The following is a 27,108-nucleotide window of genomic DNA, read 5'->3' on the forward strand; positions in this document are numbered from 1 at the left end:
AGCTGTGAACTTCGTCGGATGTCACCTGACCCGGCCTTGATTGACCTGGCCTTTCTGTCATGTGGTCTCCCCTTGGGCCTGCGTCCCGCACCCTGCCCAGGAGGCCCCCTTCTCCCCACTTTTCACCTTTTCTTGGGAAGATCTCTCGACCACTCCAGATTCTGCAGATTCCCCTTCCTTGATCTCTTGTTGTTCCCTAGACACAGTGGCACCTAATCAATCAATGGTCCTGATCAGCCACAACTGAAGCCCTCTCCCGCCTGCACTGCAGCCACTGCCCTGCCCCACTCAGCCAGCACACGCAGCGTGGCGCCAGGGGACAGTTGGCCGCGGAAACGTCTGAGGGCTGTTGGCGGTCACCCCAGCCACGGGTGTGCTCAGGTGACCCAGATAATCTCTGTGTCGCTTGACCCTGGAACAAAGGAAGCGAAGTGAAAAATAAGCAGAGGGTTTGGGCAGAAGCTCGCAGATTGGGCTTCTGCCTGAAATTCAGTCAGACATTCATGTGTTTATAATAATCTCCACTGAGCTCGATGGAGGAGGGGAGCACTTAATTGTGGTTAGTGAGATTGAGGAACCCAGTATTTAATTAAATTAACTTAAATTGAAGTAGCTTTATGTGGCCAGTGGCTTGTCTGAGCCAGTGCAGCTCGGAGGGCTCGATGGAGCTCGGGTTGGAAGTGTGGGCTTCACCCTAAGGGGGCGTACAGGGTGTGCTTGTTCTCTTCCCGTGGGCTTAAGGTTGATCAGTGGGTTCGGACTGATCCACCCACGATCAAGCTTCCTGTCCGCCCTCACTTCATGGCTCTAGCAGCCATTGACCCATTGATAACCATTGCCCAGGTGCATTATTTCATTAGGGGACCAGGACTGAGACCTTCAGTATAAGATCATCGTAGATATTGCAGAGGGAAAAACAGGGTTTTATGGGGTTGAGGGCAAAGACGACGTGTGTGGAGGACAGACAGGTTCACACAGCAAGGAGCCTCACGCGTGGGACGGAGTCCGGAGAATTTCCCTGCAACGAAGGAAGAGCAGCCCTCCATGTACCGGGAAGTGTGGGTTGAGGAAAGACAACACTGAATGTAGCCTGGTTCGGTGATCCAACTTCAAAGGAAGAAAGATAAGGAAGAAATTCTTCAGGCAGAGAAAACGAGTCAACAGTGACAAGTGGGGTAGCCTCAGACATCTCAGAGCCAGGAGGCCTCGGGACAGGGTCTACAGGACCAGGGTGGCTATCACAGCCAAGGGGTCACTCACACGTGGACACAGCAAAAAGACATCCTCGCACGAGGGGACTCCATGCATCTGCTCCTTGCCTTGAAGCTCTCCAGCCTCTAGCTCAGGACAGCTCAGGCCTTGCCGGCCTCTGCCATCCCTGTCACCTGCCATAACCTGCCTCCTTCCCAGGTCACTGTGTTCATGTGGGTTTGGGGTGGTTCCTTTGCAGAATCTGAGCTGGGTGGGTAGGAGAGGGTCAGGCTCCTGGACACCCCCCGCCCCCGGGTCTCTTTTATGTTTTATGCAGGTAGTGGACATGAGGTTCACTGCTGAAGCGATTCAGAAGCACTGCCCTGGACTGTTCTCAGGTTTAGGTCACTTTGATGTTTGTTTGGTGCCCTGATGCTGGATAAGGGGCCCCTAAATGGGGTCTTGGTGGGGGAGGTGGAGGGAGCTCAGGTCTGTGTAGAAAGTCCAGTCCCACAGATGGCGTGGTACTGAGTTCATGAGAAGGTGACGGGGACTCAGTCACCTTGGCAGGCTTGCTGCCTCTCCCTCCTGGTCAGCCTACCCTCTCTCAGGAGATGACCACTGTCATGGTGATGGTGGTCTAGCTGCTTGCAGGGGGAGCGGGGCTTTTGGACTTTTTGAGCCTTGATCAAATGTGTTATGGATATTGACCTGGGGCTTCTGTGTACTGCTCCCATGGTGCTTACAGGTGTCAGTAAAATCATTTAAGAATCTATCCTTAAACGCAACAGCTCAGATAACAGGAGCCTGGGGCTGTGCGATAGGGATAGGGCACTGGTAGGATGACTTTGGGCTGCTGTCCTTGGACTCTTTCATTCTTCCTTATCTCTTACCCCAGTCTTGCTAATTGAATGATTCCTCAGGCTGGGAGCTGTTATCATGTGATTAAAATTCCTTGTACATGCAAGTCACTGTCTTTGCGTGGAATAGCCTATCTCACTGATTCCCTCTATTAAGTAGGTGCTAATTTGTGTGAGTTCTTATGTCCTTGGAAACAACACCTGCTTCGCATATTACAGACAACAAACTCCTCTATCTCACATTGAAATCAAGTTCTTCATATGGCACCCCTTACCCATAATAAGTCCTGAAGATCCACAGATGGGACAACTATCTGGCCACCTCCCCTCCCGGACTTCAAGGGGTCCTTGGGAAACAAATGATAGCGCCTCCTGTTTACATTATACCCAGGCCCAGAAGGTCTACGCTTCTATGAGCCCAGAGCACAGATTTCACCCCCCATCCCCTGCTTTCCACCGCCCGTCTTCCAAAAGAATGTCCACGCAAAGAGGGCCAGACAGGAAAAGACAGACAGCGTAGCGTGGGCACTGGGTGGTGGTGGGGGGGAGTTCGTGTTTAATGGGAACAGAGTTTCAGTTTGGGAGGACGAAGCGTTCTGGCAATGGTCGGCCGGGCTGGGTGCACAGCAGTGTGAATGTGCTTAGTGCCCCTGAGCTGTGCACTCAATGATGGGTAAAGTGGTAAATTGTATGGTTTGTGTATTTTACCACAATTTAAAAGAAAGCCTGGGGTGCCCACATCTGGAGAAAGAGCGGAAGCACCACCTTTGCTCCCTGTGCTGACGCGGGAGGGTCCTGTGAGTGGGTGGGTGGGTGGCGTGGCGGCCCTGGGGGTCACGCGTGTGGGCTTCTTGGCGTGGGCTGCGCCTCTGACTGCGCGGGGAGCCAGGCAGGACCGCACGTCTGTGCTCAGCAGAGGGTTTTCTGTAGTTGGGAGGCGGCACGAGGCCTGGGTCTGTCCCTTCCTGAGGAGCGAGTCCTCCCGCAAGCAGACCGTGACACGCCCTCACGCTCTGCCTGCAGGTGACCTACGGCTCCTTCGACTACACATCGCTGCTGTACCTCTCCGACTACCTGGATGACTTCGGTGGCGGGCGGTTTGTGTTCATGGAGGAGGGGGCCAACAAGACGGTGGAGCCGAGAGCAGGTAGGACTCACGGGCGGGCCTTTCCCGGGGTGCTGCGTTTACGGTGTGTCCAGTGTGTCCATGGAGCACATTCGTCAGAGGAGGAGGAGGGCGTGGCCACGGTCACTGCTGTCACTGCGGAGTGAGTTCCCAGAGCCAGCCCCCGCTCCATCCCCTGTAGTGACTCGAAGCTTAAGACGAGGCAGTGATCCTGACCTAATGTCGGTAAACCAAGCACAGGGACCTGCCTCCCCGACCTGGTGGTCCCAGAGCTCCCGCTGCCCCCAGCCCAGCTCGGACACTCAGTGCTGCTCAGTGAGCATGCGTGGAGCGAGGAATCGTCCCCTCTCCTCCCCAGGTTTTGGGGTGGGGAGGGGCGGGGATCCCCCAGGGGCTTCCTGAGGGGCAGCTCAGGCCCCGGCCCAGCCCCAGATGAGACTCAGAGACAGAGCCAGGCCATTTGGCTCTGGCCTGGGCACCTCGACTGTGCCAGCACCATTCACCTGCTGCCGTGGCTCACCCGACCCCACAGCGTCACCCTGCTTACTGGGTGTGTAGCTGTGTCCGCTTCCGCCTGGCAGCAGGCAGCTCAAACCAACGAGGCTGTCCACCTGTGTTGGTTTAGAACGTTCCCGTTAGCCATGAGGCAGTCCTGCAAGCCACTGAGTCCAAATGCTCCTTGCAGTAGCCCTGAATCCACGCAGAAGTGGCTTGGACATCAGAAGGTGTAGAAAGGAAGTTAAACAGCTCAGGGCTGGCCCTCTTCCCTCAGGGGGTGAGTGCTGGAGGGGGGCAGACCCAGGCGCAGGTCAGCGGGCAGGAGGGGCTCAGAACTCCCTGCAGCTCCAAGGATTTAATGGACCAAGAGCCAGAGAAGATGCTGGTGCTAAGGCTGGGGGTCACATGTCACGTGCTTCTGGGAGGTGTCCAGGAATGCTTGTGGACTAAGAGGAGAAATACAGGTGGGTTCCAAAAACTGAGATGACTTTGTATTTTTGGTTACTAAGTTGCCAAGCTAAATCCCGCTTTAAAGAAGTGGGTGATAATCTAATAGTTGTTTACTGAAGAAAATAAAAAGCCAGAAAGCAGCGTTCATGAATGCTGAAAGTTTCACGTTTCTGGGGTTGGGTGGGCCGTCGCCTCCGTGTGAATGTTACGCCTTGTAGGGTGAGTTACCAGCGCCGGCCTGCTGGTCACTGCGCGGGTGGTGATTTCATCCCAACAGTTTCCTCCTGGTTCTGATGACTGGCGGCCTGCCCTCGGGTTCTTCCTGGCGTTTGTGTCGTGCCCGTCATTGTCTTGATCACTCTGGACTTGGGAGCTGTCACAATAGGTGTGGGGCTTAACTACTGGTGCATTAAAAAGGAAAGAAGGTCTTAGGCAAGATTGTGAGCCCGTGTGGGCCTTTCCTCAACAAGCTATCACGTTGACGTTGGGTTGGGTCAGCGGATTCCCGTTCCAGGTCGACAGGACGAGAGTCACCAACTCTGTCCCATCCGCACAGACGTCACAGGGAGCCTGGCGTTTGGCAGGGAGCGTGATGCAGCTGCTCTGACAGGCTGTGCCAAAGGGGTTATCATTTTCCCTAGAAGAGTTCATTCTCTCTTATGGAAATTAACAGGAAAGTATGCTGAATGTTTTCAGTTTTCCCACTTACTCACTTTCCAGAGCCCTCCGTCCCCTCCTGTGCATCCAGGTTTCCAACAGGTACATTCCCCTTCCGCCTCAGCATTTCTCGGAGTGCAGGTCTGCTGGTGATGGTTTTTCTGAAAATGTCCTTATTTCACCTTTTTTTCTAAAGGATATTTTCACTGGATGTGAAATTCTGGATTGGTGGGGTTTTTTCTTTAAAGGCATCGTCCCCCCTTTCCTCTGGCTCCCCTGTTGCTGTCACCGCTGTCACTGCCGCATAGTAGCTGCCTCTTTGCTCTGCCACCTCCAGGATGTTCTCTAATCTCTGGTTTCATCAGTTTGACTATGATGTGCCTCAGTGTGGAGTTGTTTGTACTTATCCCACTTGGAGTATTTATCCTGCTAAGCTTTTTGGATTAAAAGTCAAAGTTTTCATCACATTAGGGAAAGTGTTGGTCATTATTTCTTCAAATCGCCTTTTCCTGCCCCAATATGAACCTCTCCTCTCTCCGAGGCTCCAACATGAATGGTGGACGGTTTCCTATTGTCCCACAGGCCATGAGGAGCTTCACTTTTCCTCAGTCCCTTTCTTCTCTGTTCTTTGGTGCCTCTGTTTGAAAAGTGTGCAGAAATGCTGGGGCGGGGGATGCCCAGAGACCCCCACTCTTGCTGCAGGTCGGCAACATTTGATAACTGTGTCTGCAGCGGGGTGGTGGCGGGGGCGTGCACAGATGGCGTGGATGGGCAGACGGGCCTGGCTACGTGTCCGAGGTCTCAGGTGTGACTGAAAGTGGAAAAACTGAGGACAAAACGTCCTTTAGCAACGTGAGCCTCAGAAAGTGGCGTGACTCCAGATTGCTCTGGGAAAGAGTGTTTCCTTCAGGTCAGGGGCAGCCTGGCTGGTCCAGAGAAGGGTCTGAGTTCCTGGTGTCCCCAGGCCCCCATGCAGAGGTTTCCGTGTGTCACACGATTTCTTTTGCTTCCTTGTTTCCGGGCAGAGCACGGTTCTCTGTTTACAACCAGAAAGCAGCAGACTCTGGGGTAGACTTTTCTCCTCTCTCAAAGATTTAGCAGTCGAGTTCCTGGCAGTGACCTTTTGAAGAGAAATGAAGTTGTCATGGGACGTTTGGTGCAGGGCCGTGTGGCGGCGACGCGGCGCCTACAGGATCCCGGGGCTCCTCCCCCACGATTCTGTAATGGTCAACTCGTTTGTCCTAAAAAATCTACGGTGGTGTGTTTGAGGCCAGTTAAATACGGAAGCACATAAACACGGGGTTCTCTGAACACAGATGGGTGGAGGGCCCCCACTCCAGGACGCTCGGAAGCCACCTCCCGAGTCCTGTCTTTAGCTGCCATGGAGGGAGCTGCAGGTGCTGGGTGTTTGTCTCGACGTGTCTTTCCTGATCCTTTGCTAAAACATTGTCATCACCTTCCAGGGTTTGGTTTTGTTCCATGTGTGATTAGAAGTAAGATCATAAGGTGGGCCCGAGGAGGTCACATGGCTTGTAGAGGCCCCTGGGGGTGGCAGCAGGGCCTCACCCCAAGTCCAGGTTGCCCCACAAAGAGCCCGCGGAGGCTGGGCCGGGTGCTGGGGTGCCCTTCGTCCTGTGTGAGGGCTCTCCTGCTGGTTTGTCTCCAACCCCCGCCTTCCTGCATCAGCTGTCTCTCCAGCCTGCCGGGTTGGTTGTGTTGCTGCATTGGCCTGAACACAGGTCCTCTGAGGCCCGGCCACGCATGTGGCCTTGAGGTCATGCTCTGCTCTCCTTTCTCCCAGGTCGGGTGTCCTTCTTCACCTCGGGGTCCGAGAACCTGCACCGGGTGGAGAAGGTTCACTGGGGCACCCGTTACGCCATCACCATCGCCTTCACCTGCGACCCCGACCATGGCATTGCGGACCCAACGTTCACATAGCCCCGGGAAGCCTGTCCAGCAGCCCTGCAGGGAAGCAGCCACGCTGGACACACACCCCTTCCCTCTCGCTCAGCCCATTTCCACTGAACAAGGTGCCTTACGAATCATCCTGAATTTTGATTTGCTAACATTTGATCATTTTTCAACTGTGAGTAAATGGAGGGAACCAGTTTCCCCTCACAAGCATCAGCGTTGGCTTTGCTATGCTGACGTGGGGCCCGGGAGCTGGCAGGGCCACCCTGCCCTCCTTTTCTCAGGAAGGGATCCCGTGCCCGGGGTGGAATCCCTGTTTGTCAGCAGACAGAGGGTCATTACCCGGCCACTGGAGACCGACTTAAGTGTGGATGAAGCTGAGTGGGGCCAGCAGCCTCCACTCGGGGAAGCAGAATCAGCATTAAGGCACCTTGGAGAAGGTTCCGGGGGCAGGCGGCTCTGGGAACAGCAGCCGGAGGGCTGGGAGGGCTGATACTGCTGGATTCTGGGTGGAGGTGAACATCTGATGTTCTGGCGGCTCTGGGCAGAGCCCCCAACACTGCTGGCCACTGAGAGTCACCCTGGCACCATGTGCATGCCAGGCTGGGCTCTGCCCCATCACCGGCCAGGGTCCCTGACACAAGGTCCGAGTGTGTTCCCAGCGTGGCCATCCGCAGCTCGCCTGGGGCCTTCTGCCCAGCTGAGGGTCTGTCTGCTCAGGTTCAGGTCTTAGCAACTCTCTTCTCGTCCTGGAGCTGTCCATGCCTTTTACATAAAAGTAACAGTCAGGGGAGCCAGGAATAGTGAATAAACTGGCCATGGGGGAAGCCTGGGTAGCACGGCCCCAGGATAAGGGCGGCACGTCCATCAGTTGGCTTCTGCCAGGGTCGGGCAAGGTCCCAGGGCCGCCCCACAAAGCAACTGGCCTGGGGTTTGGGCACCTTCTGGGAGAACAGCCAATCACCCCCTGTGAGTGCAAAGGGATCCCCAGAAATGGCTATGGGAGCAGGACTCTCCCGGCCACCCTGACCCAGGAGGAGCCTCAACATTTTCCCCTTCGCCCACCCAGCATTGACATGTGGACACGGCCAGCGCAGCCCCACGCGTTCCCCACACTCTGCAGTCACAGGGCTGCTTGGGCTCATACAGAAAGGGGCAGCATTCCTGGACCCTGGGATGAGCCATTTGCGTGGCACCTGAGGAGGCTCCATGAGGGTCTGGAAGCCAGGACCCCTGGGTCCGCCCCTCGGTTTGCCGGGTGTCCCTCCTGCACCGTGGTGATGATATGCGTGTCTCAGGGCTGTAGGGGCCGAGCTTCCACGTGCAGACAGTGGCTTGGGATCTGCTCCCTTCTGGGTCATGGTTGCAGTTTCCAGAAAGTCGCGGCCGCCACCCACATGATGGCCTGGATCGTGGTTCCTGTTTTTAAAGGACTTTGGGCAGATCTGGGAAGGATGAAGCCCACGCTCTGGGTGGCGGGCAGGGCTGACCTTAGGGTTGGCGATGCTTTGGGGACACTGTCTCTAGGTTGGACCAGCTGGCCTCAGTCCTGTGCAGGAAAAGCTACCCCCTCCCATCCAGGTTGTCCTCTGGCTTCTCCTGTCTTGGCTTTTCAAAGGTTTGTTGCTCTGGTCTCAGGTTGAGATGCGAATTCCGACAGGAAAGCCCCGTGCAGGCCTCACTTTGTTCTGTAACCTTCATGTTATCTGAATGACGCCTTACCCTCGGTGTGAGGATGGGCAGACGTTCTCGGGCATTCCACAGCCCACGTGGCCACTCACTACATCTAAGGAGGGGGGGTCTGATGGTTTAGTTGTGGTTGAAGTGCTTTGGAAATAAGTAAGGTATTGGTTTTAATTGACATTCTTTGCTACTTATCCTGTTCATAATCATCAGAGAGGTACTTGGACAAAGAAATAAAGATATTTGGGCAAAAGCAAGAATGTCCTTCTTTTCAGAAATTCCCTGGCGGTCCAGTGGTTAGGATTCTGCACTTTCACTGCTGAGGGCACGGGTTCAATCCCTGGTCGGGGAACTAAGATCCCACAAGCCACTCTGTGTGGCAAAAAAAAAAAAAAAAGAATGTCCTTCTTTTAAAATGAGAGAAGATGCGTAGCCCATGCTGGTGACCCCCAGAAGCGCTCACCTGGGGCCGCGTGGGCATCTCCGTCCTACGGGACGGTCCTGACTGAGAGCAGATGTGGTGTGTTCCAGGGAGAAGAGGACGTTCCTGGCACGTCCTCTGCTGAGTGATTTATTTCCTAATAAAAGTGTTTAGTCTGAATCAAAGAACATGAGCATTGGTCTCACTGCTGGAAAGAAGGTGTTGCCGCTCCGTCTCTCCCGGCGAGCTGGCCGCCAGGGCCAGGCCTGAGCACGGCGGAGCCTCCGTGAGAGCGGAAGCTGAAACGTCAGGTCAGGAGCTGACCCAGTGGGACGGGGTCCAAGCCAGCTGCAAGTTACCTCACCTGCCCCACGCAGGAGAAAATGGCAGAAGATCCCAGAAGCAGAAGTGGCCACAACGTGCCAGGGAGGGCGTCCAGGGAGGGCATGCAGGGCAGGTATGGCCCCATCATTTGTGTGAGAGTTGGGCTCGGCCAGTGCAGGGAGGGTGGGGTCCTTTGTGTCCACCTTGAGGCTGGCTTTGCCGGTCACTGCCTGGCACCTCCGCTGTGCAGGGCCTCTGCTTTCTCACCAGGTAGGCAGGTGTGGCTGACTCCTCGCCTTGCCTTGGGGTTCCGGGAGGCTCGGAAGGTGCTCGGCAGCGACAGACAGCGGGACCGGGCATGAGCGTGGGCGGGCGGGAAGGATGTGGCTGTGGCATCCCCATGATTAGGGCGGGGCCAGTGGGCAGGGGCCGCAGAGCAGGGCGCCATGGCTTCGGGTGGTTGTCGCAGGGGCTACAGGGATGCCGCTGGCGGGACAGCATGGGGGTTGCTGTTTATAGAAATCTCCGCAGCTGCCCAGCCTGTCTCAGGGCTGGCCCCAAAGCAAAACACCAGCCTGTTTGTTCCCCTTCAAGTTACAACTGGAACCACCTCGAATGGTCTCAGGATCCATGCTGGTTCTCAGTCCTGATCTTCTAATCCTGGAGCCACTTCGCTTCCGTGTTCTCTCCTCCAACCCGGTCTTCACAAGAGAACTGGGACCGAGCTGCCCCAGTCCCCACCAGCCCTCAGCCCCCAGGCAGCACTGGCTCCCGGGCATCTCTTGGGCTTGTGCTGTGGGGCCTCGGGCGCAGGTATTTCTCATGCAGTCCAGGGAAGTGGTCCCAGCCACCAGCCCCCTAATTGGTAGCATCTCTGCCCCGGGGTACTGGCTCATTTGCCTTCTGAAGTCACAGCGTCTCAGAGCCTCCCACACCTTCTAGAGGTTTTCACAGGGAGGAAGAGTTTGGGGACACCTGCTCATCCCTGAGACTGGGGGCCGAGGACCTAAGACCCCAGCAATGTGAGTCCTGAATGACGCAGCGTATTCCAGAAACCAAGCCAGTCACACCAAACTCAGGGCCCTGGCAGTGCTCAGCCTGGAAGGCAGGGGCCAGGGTGTGTCGGGGGGAGGCGGGTGGGGGCAAGTGGGAGCAGCAAGAGTTTATTCCCCAGCGTGTGGACAATCTGAGAAGTGTTGACAAAGTACAAAGCAGTAAGACAGACAAAATGACATAGCAGATTGAGGCCAAGCAGGGGAGAACACCAGTGAACCAGATGTCAATCAAACTTCAGGCCGGAGGCTCCTGGCAGCCCCGGGGAAGAGGGAAACATCCTAAGTCCACATCCAACCCATCTTGGGGTCTCCTTGGATGCACTGACACATAAATACCAGTTTTTTAATCTTGATCTTGAGTTTAAGGCCCCCATTCCGCCCCAGGAATGGGCCCTGCAGGCTCCTGTCTACTAACTCAGCCCCTAGTAGCCCCTCTGTACCCCTGTTCACCCTCAGGGGCCTGAACCTCCCCTGCTGGCCAGCACACCATGCCCTGCAGAGTGGCAGGGGAGGCTCTGGACCAGCACTGATGGCTGTGCTCTGTCCCCTGCAGATCTGAGGCCCCACCTTTGTTGCAGCAAAAAATAAAAATAAAAAAATAAAAAAATAGAAATGAGTAAACGGCCTTAGGCACATACCAACCAAACAGGCCTGAAAGTTAAGCAATCTCAGTTATTCTTTAGCTGTTACTACTAACACTTGTAGCTAGACTTGTCCTTCGCAAAGCTAATTACTTTCTGATTCCATATGAATTATACTCTGCACCTGGCATCCTTCTCCCCCTACACTTCCTTGTAGGATTCTGCATCTCAAAAGGAAGAAGGTTACAGCCGATAACTTCAGGGACACTAGACTGGGTTGCTGAGCTGCCTGACGCCAGCTTTTGGCTGAAAATTTGCAGAAGAAAAAAAAAAAATACAAGACCTTCATTGCTTTGAGCCTTATCACCCACTCATAGACCATGAGCCCTGGAATATAAAACTCTCTCCATTCCCAGGAAAAGGGGGGCACAGTTCTCAAGGCGCTAGCCTGCTGTGTTCCCCCTTTGCCAGGCAAAGAATAAGAAAAGCTATCTTTCTCGTTCCTCCAAAACTCTGTCTCCGTATTTCTTTTCAGCATCGGTGCACAGAGAGCCAGGATTCTTGGCATCACCTCGATGTTCCTTCCATTTCAGCACCTTTGAGGCCAAGCAGATCCCAATGGAGCTGGGGGTTCAGGTGAGCCCCCATTCCCTAGAAGGCCAGTGGGGGCTCTGGGAGGGCTGGGCCTTGCCTGCCCCAGCGCAGGGCACCTCTCCCACCCTGCAGCATGGGGGTCGTGGCTACCACCCCCCATCCCAGTGAACACGCAAGGTGGAGGCTTGGAATCTTGCTGCAGTCACACACCTGGCCAGGTGCCCAGGTTGAGCCCCCTGCACCCAGCAATTGTCCCTGGGTTTCCCAGGCCTGGGGGCATTCACCTGTCTCCTCCCATGCCCCTTGTTAAAGAACAGACAGCTGGGGGGTCTCTTAGGAAGGGCCCCATTCCTGGAAAATTCCGGTGAGAGGGGGAGGGAGGGGAGAGAAAGGGGGAGGTGGGTGGGCACCGTCCAGTGTCTCTGCACACCCCGGGTGGGTCCTGGACCAAGACGTCCTCCCCAGGAAAAAGTGGGCCACGTGCTTACACCTGCTGCCCCATCCCAGAGTCCCCAGCCCCCCACAAGCTCTCCCTGCCCACCCCACGTAGCCAAATCTCCCCCTCCCCCTGTCCTTACCCTTAGGGGCTGCAAGGGGCTTAGCAGGGCTTGTGGGGTGAGGTGGACATGGCAGTGAGGTGGGGGCCACGCAGTGGGTGCTCTCCTGTGCCCGTGTCTCTATGAGGCCAATGCAGGGCGGGGGTGGAGTTGCTGTTCCCTGGGGACCCCTGCCCTCCACGCCCCACTGGCCCCTTGGAGCCCTCACTGAGGCCTCACATCCAGGGTGTATGGGTCTTGCCTCCTGGGGCATGGCATCAGGCACACACCCCTCAGAGGGGGAATCCAGACCCCTCAGCCGGGTCAGGACCTGCCCACGAGACCCCAGCTAGCACCCCAACCTCGCTTTCAGCTCAGGCAGCCTTCATGCATCCATCACAGGTGGGCATGTGGGCTCACGTTGATCCTTCAGCACCTCCCCCCATCTCTATAATCACCCGTGCACCAGGACCACCTCCCGGCCACATCTGTGATGGAGAAGGCTCCTGGCTTCCAGCTGCCTGCTGCCCAGCCTGGCGCATTGTGGGGCACACAGAGTCCATCCCAGCTCTGCCCAGCCACCATGGGCTGGGGGGAGGGGGCAGGATGAGGAGAGGGGTGGGTAAGGCGCTGGGAGGCTGAGGGCAGAAATGGAGGTCCCCCCCCACATCAGACCCCAGTCCCAGCCCTTACTCGCCCCGGCCCTGGGGAGGAATCTTGGTGCAGGGCAGCCAGCTCTGACACCCGGGCAGCCTCGGTATTTCACGCTGACACATAGTTTTGGGGTGAGACCAGGCTCTGGGCTTTCAATCACGCTACGGGGTGCCTCGAGCCACAAAGGGCAAAGGCGGGTGGATGCTCCCAGCTCCTGCGGGTCCCGGGTCCCGTGTGGCCTGGTTCCTCAGCTGTGAAACAGGAATAAGAGAATTTTGTATAAAAGATGACCCAGTGGTGAGCTCGCCAAGGGGGCCACCTGAGGGCCAGGGAGTTTGCACATGGAGGAAGGGCAGAGAGGGGCTGGAACACTGGACCGGAGTCCCCAGGCCGCCTACCGCCCCAGCTGCCTCCTGGCTCTGAACCTGCTCACCACTCAGGCCTGCCAGGCCTTGGTCTCCACAGCTCCAGGAGGGGAAAGGTGGCAGGACAGAGCCATCCAGCCTGGGGGCCCACTCTGGGCAGCTCAGGGGATGGGGCTCTCCTCTGGGCCCTCAAGGGGTCCCAGGAGAACTGGGCCCCACCCCCTGTGTGGGGCTGGGCCCTCGGCCGGCCTGGAAAAGGCAGGAGTCTGGAGCTCCTGGCTGCTGGCCATTGGCAGCCTCTCGGGCTTCCTGCTCAGAGCGTCATCTGTCTGGAATTCCAGTGGAAAAAAACCTGCTCTTGCAGGTGGCCCTGTGGCTCTCAGATTCCCGGTTTGGTGGTTTGCAGATGTATGGGACCCAGGCTAGATTCTGGTCATCCCCACCCCCTGCCTGGGATGGGGGCTCCCACCTTCTGCTGGCTGAGCCCCCTCCTTTCTCTTGCATGCTGGGTGTGTGAGTGAAGGTGCCGATGAGCTGAGGGCTTTCTCCAGGGCAAGAAGGAGCCCCAGCACCACCCCGCAAGGCTGGCCCTCCAGGTGACCTGGATCAGGAACACCAGTCAGCTGGGCGTGTTCAGGTGTGGAATCAGGTAAGAGTTCAGGTCTCTGCAAACCTGAACTAGGCCACCCTACCAGCCAGGGCCACTGTCACTGTGTCACCCATGGCCCCAGGCACTGCCCCCCAGAGCTCCATTTGGTGAGGACGGTCTACAAGAGCAGAGAGCTCCCTAGGCAGGTAAAAGCGATGTGTCTACTGGTTGTAGGTGCAACTCAATTCCCAAAGAATGACTTCCTGGAAAAATTAGGAGTAGAGGAAACTTTGGACTGCGTGTGTATCTTTGTTGATGAGTAATTTACACAAAGTGCAGCAGCCCTGGGCATGCAGCCTGGTGACACGCACTCTGTGCGCTGGTGTGTCTCCTTGCGGAGCTGGGCTCTCCCTGGGCTCTCCACCCCCGGGGACCCACAGAAGGTGGCAGGGAGGGGCTCAAGGCACAGGTTTCTGGACTGGGCCAGGCCACTCTCCTGGGCCTGAAAAAACCCACAGGTCAGCAGCCAAATCCCGGCCAAGCCTGAGCCTCTTGGAAACTGACTGGCCTGCGAAGCAGGAATGTGCTGCACCTGGTAAATCCATCATCCATCATCCGATCCTCCGCCACTAGGCTCCCGGATCCCTGCGCCTTCTGTGAGCTTGGCTGTGAACTCGGCTGTGAACTCACCCGCCTCTGGCTCCTTCCCCACCTTCCACCAACCCCCTCCACCACCTCCAGGAAGACAGAAGACAGAATAAGAGAGGGCAGCGGGTCCCTGGTGGAGGCACAGTTTGTCCATTCATTCATTCATTCCCCACTGGGTGCTGGCCGCCACTGTCCTGGTCACAGGCCCCACCGCCTGCCTGACCCCTGTCCCCACTCCTTGTTTTTGCTATAGGAACCGAGGGGAGTGGGGTGGGGAAACTCAGGGAAGAGGGTGCAGGGGGTGGGGATGGGGCCGGGGACATGCCCCAGGCCTGGCACACGGCTCCCTCCCGATGCAGCTGGGCACCCAGTCCCCATGGCTCTGTGCCCAAGGTCTTCCAGAGGAGCTTCATGCACCACCTCCAGCAAAGGCCTCCCTGCCCAGCCCACACCCCGTTAACCCAGCTTCAAGGGAGCCCCCCTGGAACCAGGTCCAAATTCACAAAACCTTCCACCTGAGCACAGTGTCTCACAAAGGGATCCCAGTAGCCATGTATGAAAAGAAATTCGTTCCCCCAGTGCAGGGTGGGGGTGGCCCTGGGGCAGTGGTCGGGACTGAAGTCAGGGCAACAGTGCCTCCAGAGAAAGCCATCAGGAGCACTGTGGGCTGAGCCTGGCCTTGGCATTTTGCCTCTTCACCTGCAAGTCTGGGTATTGGGTGGATGGCATTGAAATGTCAAGACCTCGTCCATCACCCTGAGTGACCCTCAGCCCGAGTGCTCATCCATCAGACAGCCGACAGCCCTCCCGTCCCCACTACTGACCACCACTGCCCTGGAGGCCAGGGCTGGACTCACACAGAAGGTCCACTCAGCTCCTGGCATCCAGTGCTGTAGCAGAAGGGTGCCGGCTGCTCCTCCTGGTCCTCCCCGTCATTTCCCACTCCCTCCCCCTCCTCTCTCCCCCCATCCCTCCCCTTTTCTCCTTCCTCCTCCCTTCTCCACTCCCCCCACTGGCTCCTCAGCCCAGGAAGGCGGTAGCCCCAGGTGAGGCCTCCAGGTTTCAGGAGCGCGGTCTGGATCTGATGCTTGCAGAGTGGACGGGGGCACTGTCACGATTTTCTGGAGTGGTGGCTTGTGTCCCCCTCCCTCCATGGTTACGTGTGAAGTAGCTCTGTGCACAGCTCTGGTGGTCCCCCGCTCAGGATGAGCAGATGCTATCATCCAGGGCGTCCAGTGCAGGCTGTTGGGGCACGGGGGGCCCTGACAATGGGGGAAGGACGCCCGGGCAGAGGCCCAGGCCCACTGGCACCTGTGGGGGCCTGAGATTCTGGGGCAGGCAGGGAAGGGACGGGATGCAGGCAGGGGAGCAGCCCATGCTGGTGCTGACAGCACCTGTGCCCGCCCCCGGGGGGCCCTGCAGGACAAGGCCCCTCACCACAGGCCCAAGAGCACCTCAGACTCCAACTGTGGTTGGGGAGTGTGGGAGTTAAGGTCAGAGCGCCCCAGCGCCCAGGGGTGAACATCCACCCGGGGCTTCCCTGGCTCTGTTCCCAGTGACCTGCCCCCACAGCGTCCACACTGCCAGATCTCCAGCAAAGCCCTGTGGTCTTAAGCGTCAGATACCATGAGGGAATTTGCAGAGTGAACCCTGGGTTCTGAGCCCTCCTCCCTGCCTTTGAACTGTTGGAAAAGACTCGGCATGTGGAGCAGCCCCAGCCTCCCAGCAGGATGTGAGAGGAGCCAGACCTGTGGACACGCCTGGTCAGTGCCTTCCTGGAGACGGGACGGGAGACCTGGTCGGTGCCTTCCCCAGGTCACAGGGGGTGGTGGTGACCTGGTCAGTGCCTTTCTGGGGACAGGGGAAGGTGGCCAAAAGGGTTCCAATGACCCATAGAAGCAAGACGATCCATAGAGAAGATGGCCATGATGATGTCCCTTTCTCTCGAGGGGCCCTGCCGGCTGCCCCTCCCTCAGTACATGTTGCCAGGTGGGAAAGCCCCAGGTGGCTGGGACAGAACTGGAGGTGAAGAAGCCTGGACTCACTCCCGTTGGAGGCCAAGGTGATGAGGATGGGAAGGGGGGTGCCCCTGCCCCCCACAGCCTGCGGGCAGCACTGCCCTCCCCGCCCCTGCCCATCTGAGCAAGGCCTGTGGCCCTAGCCCCACAGACGTGTGACTCTGAGAGACGGTCACCATCCGGAGCTGCCCGTTCTTAATCCGAGTTTACCCGGAACAGCTGCTCTTTTGTCATAAAACAGTGCCTGCCCCGAGGGAGGGCAGTGTGGGCAGGATGGAGAGGCCAGGAGGCCAGGAGGACAGGAGCCCTTACGCAGGGCAGCTGGAAGGAGCGGCAGATGCGCAGTCCTCCGGGAACAGTCCAGAGGTTCCAGAGCAGCAACGCCTCCACACAGACGCGCACACGGGTGTCCACGGCAGCCCTGTTCATTTGGAGAAAACGTGGCAGCAGCTCAGATGCCCCAAACCGACACGTGTTCATCCAACGGGGCACATTCAGCTCTGCCCACGCTGTGCAGCCTGTTCCCGGAATGTGGCGCGTGAGGCTCCTCCATGCGGATGGAGGTCTTCCAGCAAAACTGGAGGTTTCCGGGAAAGAAGGAATTCTGCCCCAAGGCTGCACCATCTTCTCCTGCCTGAGTTTCCAGCCCGCCACCCCATCGACGGATCTCAGACATGCCAGCCCCTTAATCACTGAACCAATTCCTTCATAGAACCTTCTATTATTTATGTCTGTCCTATTGGTCAGTTTCTCTGGAGGTCCCTGCCTGACAGATGTCCTGAGACTGGATTGTGATGATGGTTGCACAACTCTGTCTTTTCACTGAAAATCATTACTTGCATTTTAAGCGGGTGAGTTTTAGGGTGTGAGACTGCCCCCAATAAAGCTGTAGCATTTGAACAGGAGCCCTCACCTGCTAGAGCCGATTCTAGCCATGCCCCGGTTGGCCCCTCACCCCGGGACCCTCTGCTGTCCAGCTTGCCAAGGGCTGGGCACCATGCCTGATGGGCTGATTACTGCGGGTCTTGAGCCAGACTAGGCCTCCATAAATCACCCGTCCCTGACTGGTAGGTCCTGGGGGCCCGGGGTGAGGGGAGAGGGAGAGGCTGTGGGCGGTGGATCCAGGGAGCTCGGCCAAGCCACAGTAGGCCAGCGGGAGTCTCCTCGTGGCTGTGTGTGTGGGTGCACAGGCGTGAGAGCCTGCCTAACATTTTTAAACACTCAGAAACACTCAGGGTGTCATCATGAGGCTCCCCAGAGGCTGGGCACTTCCAAGCAGAAGATGGGAGGACACCCCCTGCAGCTGTCCCAGGCCTGCTGGTGGAGGCTCGCCCGGCCCACCTGGGAGCATTAACCAGGGTACTCAGGTCTTAAGTTTGGAGCCAGAAATGTAACTTCTTCAGCATCACTCCGAGAAACAGCGCACAGAGCACCTTCACACATGCGGATGAATGGGGGCTGCAGGGCCACTTCTGGGGGTCTTAGTTTTCTAAGTTTGGGGCCTTCTCAACACATCCTGGAATCAGGACTTGGGAAGCAGAGACCCAGGGTCTTGGTCAAGGTACAAACTTTGGGCTGTTTACTTCCAAAAACATTTGGGGTCCCAAGTTGCACTGGTGGCCTTGGACCCCATACTTAGGGGCCAGCGGGGAGGGAGGTGTAGATCTCCACCTGCCCACACATTAGGATCCTGTCAGGGTCTTGAAAGGGGTCCAGGAGGGGCCTGGTCGGTGGTGAGTCTGATGTGCAGCCAAGGCTGAGACCCAGCTGTGGGATGTGAGCTGGGGCCACAATGTGGAGTGTACAGGCCGCTGGACGGTGGGGTAGGGGTGGGGAGAGGTCCAAAACCTTTCCCTGTCTGCAGGCTCTCTGCGGGCAGGGCCCAGTGGTCTTGATGTCCACAGGAGGCCCAGCTCGGATGCCGCACACAGGAGGCGTGAGATAAACCCCTACGTGTGTTGTACGAGCCACCCCCCGCCTGACCCCCACCCCCCCAGGTCTGGGGAGGGAGAGGCAGGTGAGCTGCTGAAGGGAGAGGAATTCTGGCTCATGGTTTCAGTTTAGGTGCCGAGTTCCTGCCCTGGAGTGATGCCCCAGCTGCCCCTCCTCCCTGAGCAGGTTGAGGCTGGTGGCTCCCTGCCTCGCCCCAGGGTCTCAGGCCCCACATCCAGAGCCCAGCTCAGGCCTGATGGCACCCGCCCACCGTGTCAGGAAGGCCGAATGGCTGGACGTGTCTCCTCCCCAGCCAGGTGGACAGGCTCGTCCAAGTGCGGGGGGACGTCCTAGGGGTCCTGCCTCCGTTGACATCCCACCCACACTGCTGCGGCAGGACAAGGCTCGAAGAGCTCAGAGTTTATTGTTCCAGGTGCTGAAGCTGTGAGGGGTGGAGCCACGTGGGAGCCGGGAGGGATGGGGAGAGGGCCATGCACCAGCCAGGAGGAGGGTCCCATGCAGGCAGCCTGTGTGCCTACACGCTGTCACCTGCCAGTGTGTGCCCCGCCACGCGTCATGTAGGTGCTCACATCTGCTGGGGGCAGTGAAGACTCCACTCACCACCGTTTTCAGAAACTGGTCCTGGGCCTGAGCCTCCTACAGACCCTCATAGATGGACGGGGCAGGGGGGACTTCTGGGCATTACAGGGAAGGTGGCTAGGCTGATGGAGCTGAAGTGAGTGATGGGGAAGGGAGAGCAGGGAACTTTCTGGAAGAGGACTGAGGAAGGGAGGCAGTCAGTGGGGGAGTCCAGGAGTGACCTGGGCTCTGGGGGCCACTCCCCACCCCCACTCCAGCGCCCACGTGGAGGCCGGGGATGCTCAGGTGCAGAGCCCCCTAGGGACCGTCTGGGACAGCGCGATGGTCTCGCTGGCCTGCTGGCTGCTGGAGGACAGCGAGCGGCCTGAGCCGCGCTGGCAGCCGGTGCGGCCCTGCGGGAAGCTGTGGATACCCACGGGCCGGTGGGCGCCCCTGCCTTGGAGCGAGCGCTGGCGGTAGTCGCGGTAGTTCTTAGTGAGCAGCGTGTAGAGGAAGGGGTTTACGCAGCTGTTGCTGTAGGTGAGGCAGGTGGTCAGGTAGTTGATGATGCGGGCGGAGCGGGGCGTGAGCGGCGGGGTCCCGCGGTACTGGGTGAGGAGCTGCCACAGCCAGAAGGGCAGGAAGCAGGCCCAGAAGAGCAGCACGATGCCCAGGATGAGGTAGAGCACCCTGGGGTTGGGTAGCCGCCGCGTCTGCGTGAAGGAAGCCCGCTGCGACTGCCAGTAGGCCCGGGCCAGGCGGACGTAGAGCAGCCCGATGACCACACCAGGCCCCACGATGCTGGTCCCGAAGAGCAGCGTCAGGTAGGTGCGGTGGGCGCGCTGGCCCCAGGCCGGCAGGCAGAGGCTCTTGTGGCCCCTGCGGACCAGCCGGATGGCCAGCATCATGGGCAGTGCCAGCAACAGCGCCAGCAGCCACGTGCCCAGCGCCAGAACCTTGCGGTAGCCCTTGGAACGCTGCACCATGTCCAGTGGCCTCACCACGGCGGCGTAGCGCTCACTGCTCATGAGGGTCAGGGTGAAGATGCTGGCGTGCATGGTCAGGAAGTCCAGGCTGAAGAGGACACGGCAGCCCACGTCGCCGAAGTGCCACGCCTTGGTGACGTAGGTGGCCACGATGAAGGGGATGCTGAGCAGGTAGAGCAAGTCCGCCAGCGCCAGGTTGACGACGTAGACGTACATGGAGGCTGAGGTGTGCAGGAAGCGGCACATGACAGCCAGCGTGTACAAGTTGCCCACCACGCCAACCATGCCCATGGCCGAGAGCACCACCCCAATGGTGCCCGTGGCCACCAGGTCCTCCAGGGAGCTGGGCTCTGCTGGGCTGGCCCACGAGCTGTTGAGAGATGCATTGGGGGCGCCAGGCGGCTCGGGCATGGTGCTGCCTGTCGTAGCCAGCACAGGGAACCTGCTCAACGGCTCTGGACTCAGCGCCATCTCTGCCGCCTCACACTGGGCTTGGGGCTGGGGCCTGCTGCTCCTTTAGGCAGAGAAGGGGCATCTGTGGATGACAAGCTCGTCCTGCGGGAGAGGATGCCCATTAAAGATGCAGGTCAGGGGGCTTCCCTGGTGGCGCAGTGGTTGAGAATCTGCCTGCTAATGCAGGGGACACGAGTTCGAGCCCTGGTCTGGGAAGATCCCACATGCCACGGAACAACTAGGCCCGTGAGCCACAATTACTGAGCCTGCGCATCTGGAGCCTGTGCTCCGCAACAAGAGAGGCCGCGATAGTGAGAGGCCCGCGCACCGCGATGAAGAGTGGCCCCCGCTTGCCACAACTGGAGAAAGCCCTCGCACAGAAACGAAGACCCAACACAGCCAAAAATAAATAAATTAATAAATAAATTAAAAAAAAAAAAAAAGATGCAGGTCAGGCACCCCCTCCCACTCCCAGGAGGCCGTGAGAGGACACAGTTCCCACTGGGCTAGGGAGGCCTGCAGAGGGATGGGGTTCGCCAACTGCAACACCCCCTTGGGCACTCTTCGTTCAAAACTCTAACACTCTGCCTCGTTTCCCCAGCTATGTAGGGGGACCGCCTAGACCAGCTGCTCCCCGTGTGTGCCCCGGCAGCACCCCCACCCTGGGCCTCAATGCAAGTCCAAAGGCCTCTGGGCTGGCTGGACTTTTTTTTTTTTTTTTTTTTTTTTTTTTATTGAACACACAGAGTTTTATTTTACCAACTCAAATTTTCAACTTATCAAATTATAATAGTTACCTCAGGGCTGCAAGGGACTGTCTCGTTTTACTGTGTGCATTTACTGCCTGAATTTGTTGTGATGAGCATGTATTTTGTAATGAAAACTTTTTTTCTAGCAGGCAACTCTCTCAGATAATTCACAGGAGTGTCTTGTCAGTCTTTATATTCTTTAGCATCTTAAACATTAAAACATTCTTTGAATTCAAGATAAGTACCTTGATACATAGACCAAACTGAGCTGAGGACTGGAAGACTGATCGAGTGTGTTATTTAGAAGTTGCAGTTGGGAGCACGAGTTGGGAGTTGGGAGTTGCAGTTGGGATATTTTAACAAATTGCTGGACTGCCTTTGATAGAGCCTTTAGCTTTTGGACTTCCCTTCATGCTTAGCAAAGTGCACTGAGGAGAAGTATCTTTGGTGCTCCAGTTTCTCTGAAATCAGGATACACTGCTACCCTTTGCAGCAGCTGCCTAGAATCTGGTTGGACTTTTCTGAAAACCAGAGCGCAGCAGGCAGCCCGCGGGGGTGGGGTCAGCAGTGGATGGAACCAGGAGTCCTCCCTAGGCCTCCTCACTTCCTCATCTGTGAAGGGCAGGGAGACCGTGCTGACCCCTGCATCCTTTCTCCCAATTTATTTCTCCTGTATGTTTTAAAAAATACATTTTGTTCAGATTGCAAAAGTAGTATCTGCTGACTTTAAAGTTCAAATAGGAAAATATGTTTGGTAAAGAGGGGAAAGCCCTTGTAATCTCTCTTTATCCACATGGGGAAAATGAGCCTTGATGCCTACCTCCCACCACACGTGAAAATAATTCAAGATGGACTGTGTACCTGTATGTAACAGAGTAAATCAATTAATTAATCAAGTTCTGGAAGAAACATAGGAGAATATCTGCATGACCTTGGGAAGGCAAAGATTTCTCAAAAAAAAAAAAAAAAAGAGCAAGAAATACTTGCAATAAAAGACCCATCAAGTGGATTTCATTAAAATTAAGAACTTCACTGAGAGAGTAAAAAATGTAAACCATGGACTAGGAAAAGATTATCAGAAGACATATATCAGACAAAGAACTAGTAAACAAAATATATGAAAGAACTACAAATCAATAAAGACTAATGACTCATTTGGAAGAAAAAACAAAGACAAGATTTGAATAGGAAATTCTCAAAAGAGGATGTCCAAATGGCCAAGAAGCACATGAAAGGATGCTCAACATCATTAGTCATCCAGGAGATTAGGGTAAAAACCTCTGCACCCTCACCAGGATGGCTGGAATCAAAAAGGCAGATCCCAAGTGCTGGGAGGATGTGGAGGAACCAGACTCCTGAACTGCTGGAGGGGCCATAGAATGGTGCAGCCCCTGTGGAAAGCAATCTGGCACCATCAAAAACAAAAAGTAAAGTTGGACACATGCATGTCCTCTCATGCAGCAGTTCCACTCTTAGGTTCGTGTCCAAGAGAAATGAGTGCAAATGTCCACAAAAATCAAGAGTGAGAATTTTCACAGCAGGCAGGAGCTGGAAACCACCCAACTGTCCATGAATAGTAGTGTGGATAAAGAAACTGTGACCCCTCCATAAAAATGCTCTGAGATGATGAAGAAGATGGAATTACCCTACAGTCAACAACTTGATGAAACTCAAATATGCTATGTTGAGAAAAACAAAACAAAACAAAAAAACAGACACAAAGAGTACACTGTGATTCCATTTACCTGAAGTTTGGGAGCAGGCAAAATCTCTATGATAGCTGTTGCCGGGGTGTCAACTGGTAGGGGGCACTGGAGAGCACTCTGAGGGATGGACTTGTGCTGTGTCCTCATGTGGTGGTGGTTACACAGGTGTAGACACGTGTAAAAACTCACGGAGTTGCACGCCTATGACCCGTACTGTGTGAAAATTGCCGTCATAAGAAAAAAAGACCTAAAACTGGAAATACTTGAACTGAGAGGAGAGGCCCATCTATCGCCCCATCTCCCCACATCCAGGGAAAACACTGGCACCAGGTTTTTTCCCTCTACAGGTCCAGCGTTCACACTAACACGGATAAACTCGGGGCGTCCACCCGACGTGGTCTGAGCCCTCCGTGCAGAAGGGAACCTGGGTGCAGAAATGCCGCCCCAGACCCCCTCTCCGCGGGACTCGGCCCAGCCTCGAGTCTGGCGAGGGCAGCTGGGGGCCTTCCTACTGGCCGGAGGCTCCCTCCCCGGCCGCCGCCCCCCCCCTGGGGTCAGGGTTCCGGAGCCCTCCCCCAGGGGCTGCAGCGAACCGAGCCGAGGGCGCCCCCGGGAGGGACGCGAAGCTCTCGCCGAGCCCGCGGCGCGCACCTCACCGCTCGCCACCCGAAGCGCCGCACATCCTCCCCGAGGCGCGAGGAGGGCTCAGTGGCCCTGCGATCCTACCTGGCACAGTGAGGGCCGGCGGGGAGGGCGCCCCGCGCACCAGGTCCCGGCCCCCGCCCCCGCCCCCGCCCCGCACCCTCTCAGCGCCCATGCCCACCTCGGTCACTGGGCCATCAGGTCTGTGCGCCGAGCCCCGGGGTCGCGCTCGGGACGTCCTCCTCGCCGCCACGCGTCTCCGGGAGCCTTCCCGAGGGCTCCGTCCCGGTCGGGAGCGCGGAGGGGCGTGCGGGCTCCCAGCGGCGCGTGGTGGAAGGGAGCCCGCCCGCCGGTCCCGCCGGGAGAGCCTCTCTCCGCGCCCAGGCCCCTGTCGCCGCCGCCACCTGCCCGGCCGCCAGCTGGGAATGCGCCGCGGCCCTGCGCCCGGCCTGGGCATTAATAACCCGGGGGGGCCGCGGGAGGGAGGGGGGCGGGGATGCGCTGGGGCGGCTGGGGAGGCGCGGGGAGGGGGGAGGGCAGCCGGCGCGGGGGCGGGGGGGGGCGCAGGGAAGGGGGCAGGTCACGCCTCGGCCGTGGGGTGAAGCCGAGTCCAGGCAGGTTGCAGACCTTGCGCGGGGCGTCTCTGCTTCCCTTCGCCCTCTGCACCCCACCCCTCAGTTTCCCAGGCGCTGAGCGGTTGTCAATCAAGCCCTGGACCCTCCCGTGCACCTGGTGGGGACACAGTGAGGGGGTGGTGGTTCTGAGACACCGAGGCGGGGCCGCGACCCAGTGGCATTAATGACATTCATAATGTGCACTCGTCTCTATTTCCAAAACCTTTTATCAACCCAAACAGAAATTGTCCCATTAAACAACTCTGCATCCCACCCCCGCAGCCCCTAACAACCACTGTTCTCCTTCTGTCTCCATTTTTTATTTGACTACTCTAGGAACCCACCTCCTGTGAGTGGGATCATACAGTTTTTGTTCTTTAGTGTCTGGCTTCTTTCACTTACTATGATGTCTTCAAGGTTCCTCCATGTCGTAGCAAGTGTCAGAGTTTCCTTCCTTTTCAAGGCTGAATACTATTCCGTTGTTTACACACCACATTTGTTTATCCCTTCATCTGTGATGGACTCTTGGGTTGTTTTCCCCTTTTGGTGATGGTGACTAGTGCTGCTATTTTGATTCACAATTTCCTGTTCCTTTTATGGATCATATTTATTCCTTTATCTCTTTGAAAAATCCTAACCATCATTAATTGTCAGGTCTTTTTCAGATGACTCCATTTTCAGGGAGCCTGGGACCCTCTGAGCACTGCTCTCCACTCCTCATTGACAGATGGGGACCCTGAGCCAGGATGCTCTTGGCATGGGGGTGTGCCTGAGTCACGCCACCGCAGCTCTCAGACAGGTGGACTCATGGACAGGTCTTGCTCTCATCCTCCTGCTCTCTGGGCAGGTGATTCAGGCTGGTCAGCCTCATGGTGTTCAGGCCCATCTGCTGCCTTTGGTCCAAGCACCCTGTAACCCAGAGTGGGCCCAGGCTACAGAGAGAAACCTCCAGGAACACAGCCAGGGCCAGCTGCCAGGGTCACTGAGCAGCCCAGCTTGACACAGGCCCTCAAGGCCACAGGCCAGGATGTATGGATGACCAAGGATAGCATCTGCTTAAGTGTTGGTCAGCTCCCTGCCCATCTCAGAGAAGACTTGGTCTCATCTCCTGGTCATGATGTCCTGCAGAGCTGCAGGCCACACAGCCCATGGCCTTCTCTCTATTTGCACCACGAGGGAAGGACAGACACCCATCCAGCACGCATGCTAGACAGAGCCCATGGACAGTAGGGTAGGGGCTGGGCTGTCCTGAGTGTGAACAACAGAGGCCAAGGGTGGAGGAGGGAGATATTGCAAGACACGAAGGTGCTGGTGGCCGGTATGTCCCCTCAAGGGGTGCCATCAGGGAGATACCTGAGAACCTTCCTTTACGGCACAGTGTCCTCAGTCTGGATCTGAGAGGATCCAAGTGGCCGCAGAGGTCGGAGGCGCGAGGAGAGGGGACCGGGATCCTGCAGGAAACTGATGCTGCTGCCCTCGGGTTGGTGGACCCCCCTCCCTAAAACCTACTGTGCTCTGTGCAAACATAACTCTGCCCATCTCCGATTCACTTTATGGACCATTAAATCATAAATCATAATCATAAAGCCCCCACTTTCCACAAATGTGACTTTAAAGCTTTGCTCTGCATATAATGGGTTCATTATGTCTTGAAATGATAATTTTTCTGCAAGAACTCTTTCCCAACTGTATTACTAAATTACTGGGCAAATGAGTTTCCATAGGCAGAATCTGGCTTCATGGAGTCTCTTCACAGGTGCCCATCCAGCCTGACCACAGACTTGTCAGAGACATATCCTGTCACTGCCCTGTCCCACCCCCCTCAAAAAAAATGCCTGGGAAAGAGAAAGGGGAGAGAGCAGGAATGGGGGTGGGGGGCGCACAGGCCTCGATGCACCCCTGAGAGCCTAGGCCAGCCCCTCCCAAGAGAGCAAAGACTAGGGGGAGGCCGGAGCTGGGCAGAAATGGCTGGCGTAACCCCACCTAGGGCTCAGTCATGGGCAGAGGCTGCCTGGGGCCCAGCTGGGGGCACCTGCCCCAGAAGGAGGTCCTAGAAGGGACACACCTGCTCGGCCGGCCCCCACCTCCACACCAGCCCAGGGCCCCTCTGCAATCAATAGCTAACTGTGCTTTTCCAGGAGACCCTTCCCTTGGTGCTGCTGCTAACGTTATTACTTGATTTCAGTTTCAAAAACAACATTTTCCCCAATCCTTGTCTCAAATACCCAAGATCTGAGACCTAGCTGGAGGGATGAGGATCTCAATCAAACCAATTAAAACATGCCCAGGTCTCCAGCTGGAGGCGGGCCCCTATAAATTAACGGAGAGTCTCCAGCATCTGAGCGATCCACGTGACTGAAGTGCAAAGCTGGCATGAAACAGCATGGAGTTCGGAGAGGTCCCGACTGAAAATGCCTGAGCTCGGGAAAGCTGGATGCAAGGGAGAGGGAGGAGAAATGTCAAGTACACACAACACTGTCTCTCTCAGAATCGACGTTGGGGTCCCTAGGGAAGCCACGTGGACCTTCTGCCTTTCAGAGAGGTGCTGCAGGTCCAACATTGCCGCCTCCCAGGTCCCAGGGGCCCACTCAGGCTGGGTGACCTGCAGAAAAGGGCCCCAATTCAGGATCCATGAAACTGCACATTCTGAGTGAAGAGGCTGGATGCAGAGGCCCTGAGAGAACTTCCGGGGATGGCAAAGGTGGGAGTCAATGCAGGAGTGAAGGCGGAAACCCCAGGGGCTCCAGATTTCTCCTGAAAGCAGTACAGCCGAGGCCAGATGTCCTCACTGTGTCGGTGAACTCTAACTCCTGATTCTGTCCAAGTAACAGACTGTAGAGGCACCTCTCCCCTCAGCATGGCCATCACACTCCTCCCTGCCTCCCTGGGAAAGGAGGTCAGGACACCACCTTCTTCCTGAGGCCCTTCAGCCCCATCCATGAAAACAGCAGTGAGGTGCCTGAGCCCCCAGACTAATGGAGGGGTCTCTGCAGCAGCCAAAATCCAAGAGTGGGGGTTTCTGTTGCTACAGAAGAACAGAGGTGAAGTCTCTCCTGGGGACTTTCCTTGCCACCACCATCATCACCATCAACTTCATCACCATCTCCATCACCACCACCACCATCATCATCATCACCAGTAGCAGCAGCAGCAGCATTTTTACCTTCACTCAGTACATAATACACACCTGGGCACCCCCATCAACTCAAGTGACAGTATTTTTCCATATTTGCTTCAGATGGTTGTTTAAGGAAATAATGCATCCCCAGTCCTCCACGTTCCCATT

The 27,108-nt window shown here is 56.9% G+C and overlaps 2 protein-coding genes across 2 annotated transcripts in view; one reads left to right on the forward strand and one right to left on the reverse strand.

Moving 5' to 3' along the window:
- Positions 1-8,636, forward strand: part of OGFOD3 (2-oxoglutarate and iron dependent oxygenase domain containing 3) — a 19,774-nt gene extending 11,138 nt beyond the window's left edge. The window contains exons 8-9 of the mRNA XM_061176522.1: positions 3,075-3,198; positions 6,584-8,636. Coding sequence (XP_061032505.1) covers positions 3,075-3,198; positions 6,584-6,720 — 261 coding nt within the window. The 3' untranslated portion in view covers positions 6,721-8,636. The remainder of the gene's footprint in view (positions 1-3,074; positions 3,199-6,583) is intronic.
- A 10,338-nt stretch (positions 8,637-18,974) lies between these two features.
- UTS2R (urotensin 2 receptor) lies at positions 18,975-20,129 on the reverse strand. Its single transcript, XM_061176586.1, has one exon. It carries the CDS (start codon positions 20,127-20,129, stop codon positions 18,975-18,977), a length of 1,155 nt encoding a protein of 384 aa, XP_061032569.1.
- Positions 20,130-27,108: the final 6,979 nt, after the last annotated feature.

Source organism: Eubalaena glacialis, chromosome 19 (genome assembly GCF_028564815.1).
Source record: "Eubalaena glacialis isolate mEubGla1 chromosome 19, mEubGla1.1.hap2.+ XY, whole genome shotgun sequence".
Classification (NCBI taxonomy): domain Eukaryota; kingdom Metazoa; phylum Chordata; class Mammalia; order Artiodactyla; family Balaenidae; genus Eubalaena; species Eubalaena glacialis.

Bases quoted from the DNA above. Each gene is read 5' to 3' on its own strand.
- UTS2R (XM_061176586.1), bottom strand. From the start codon at position 20,129: ATGGCGCTGAGTCCAGAGCCGTTGAGCAGGTTCCCTGTGCTGGCTACG.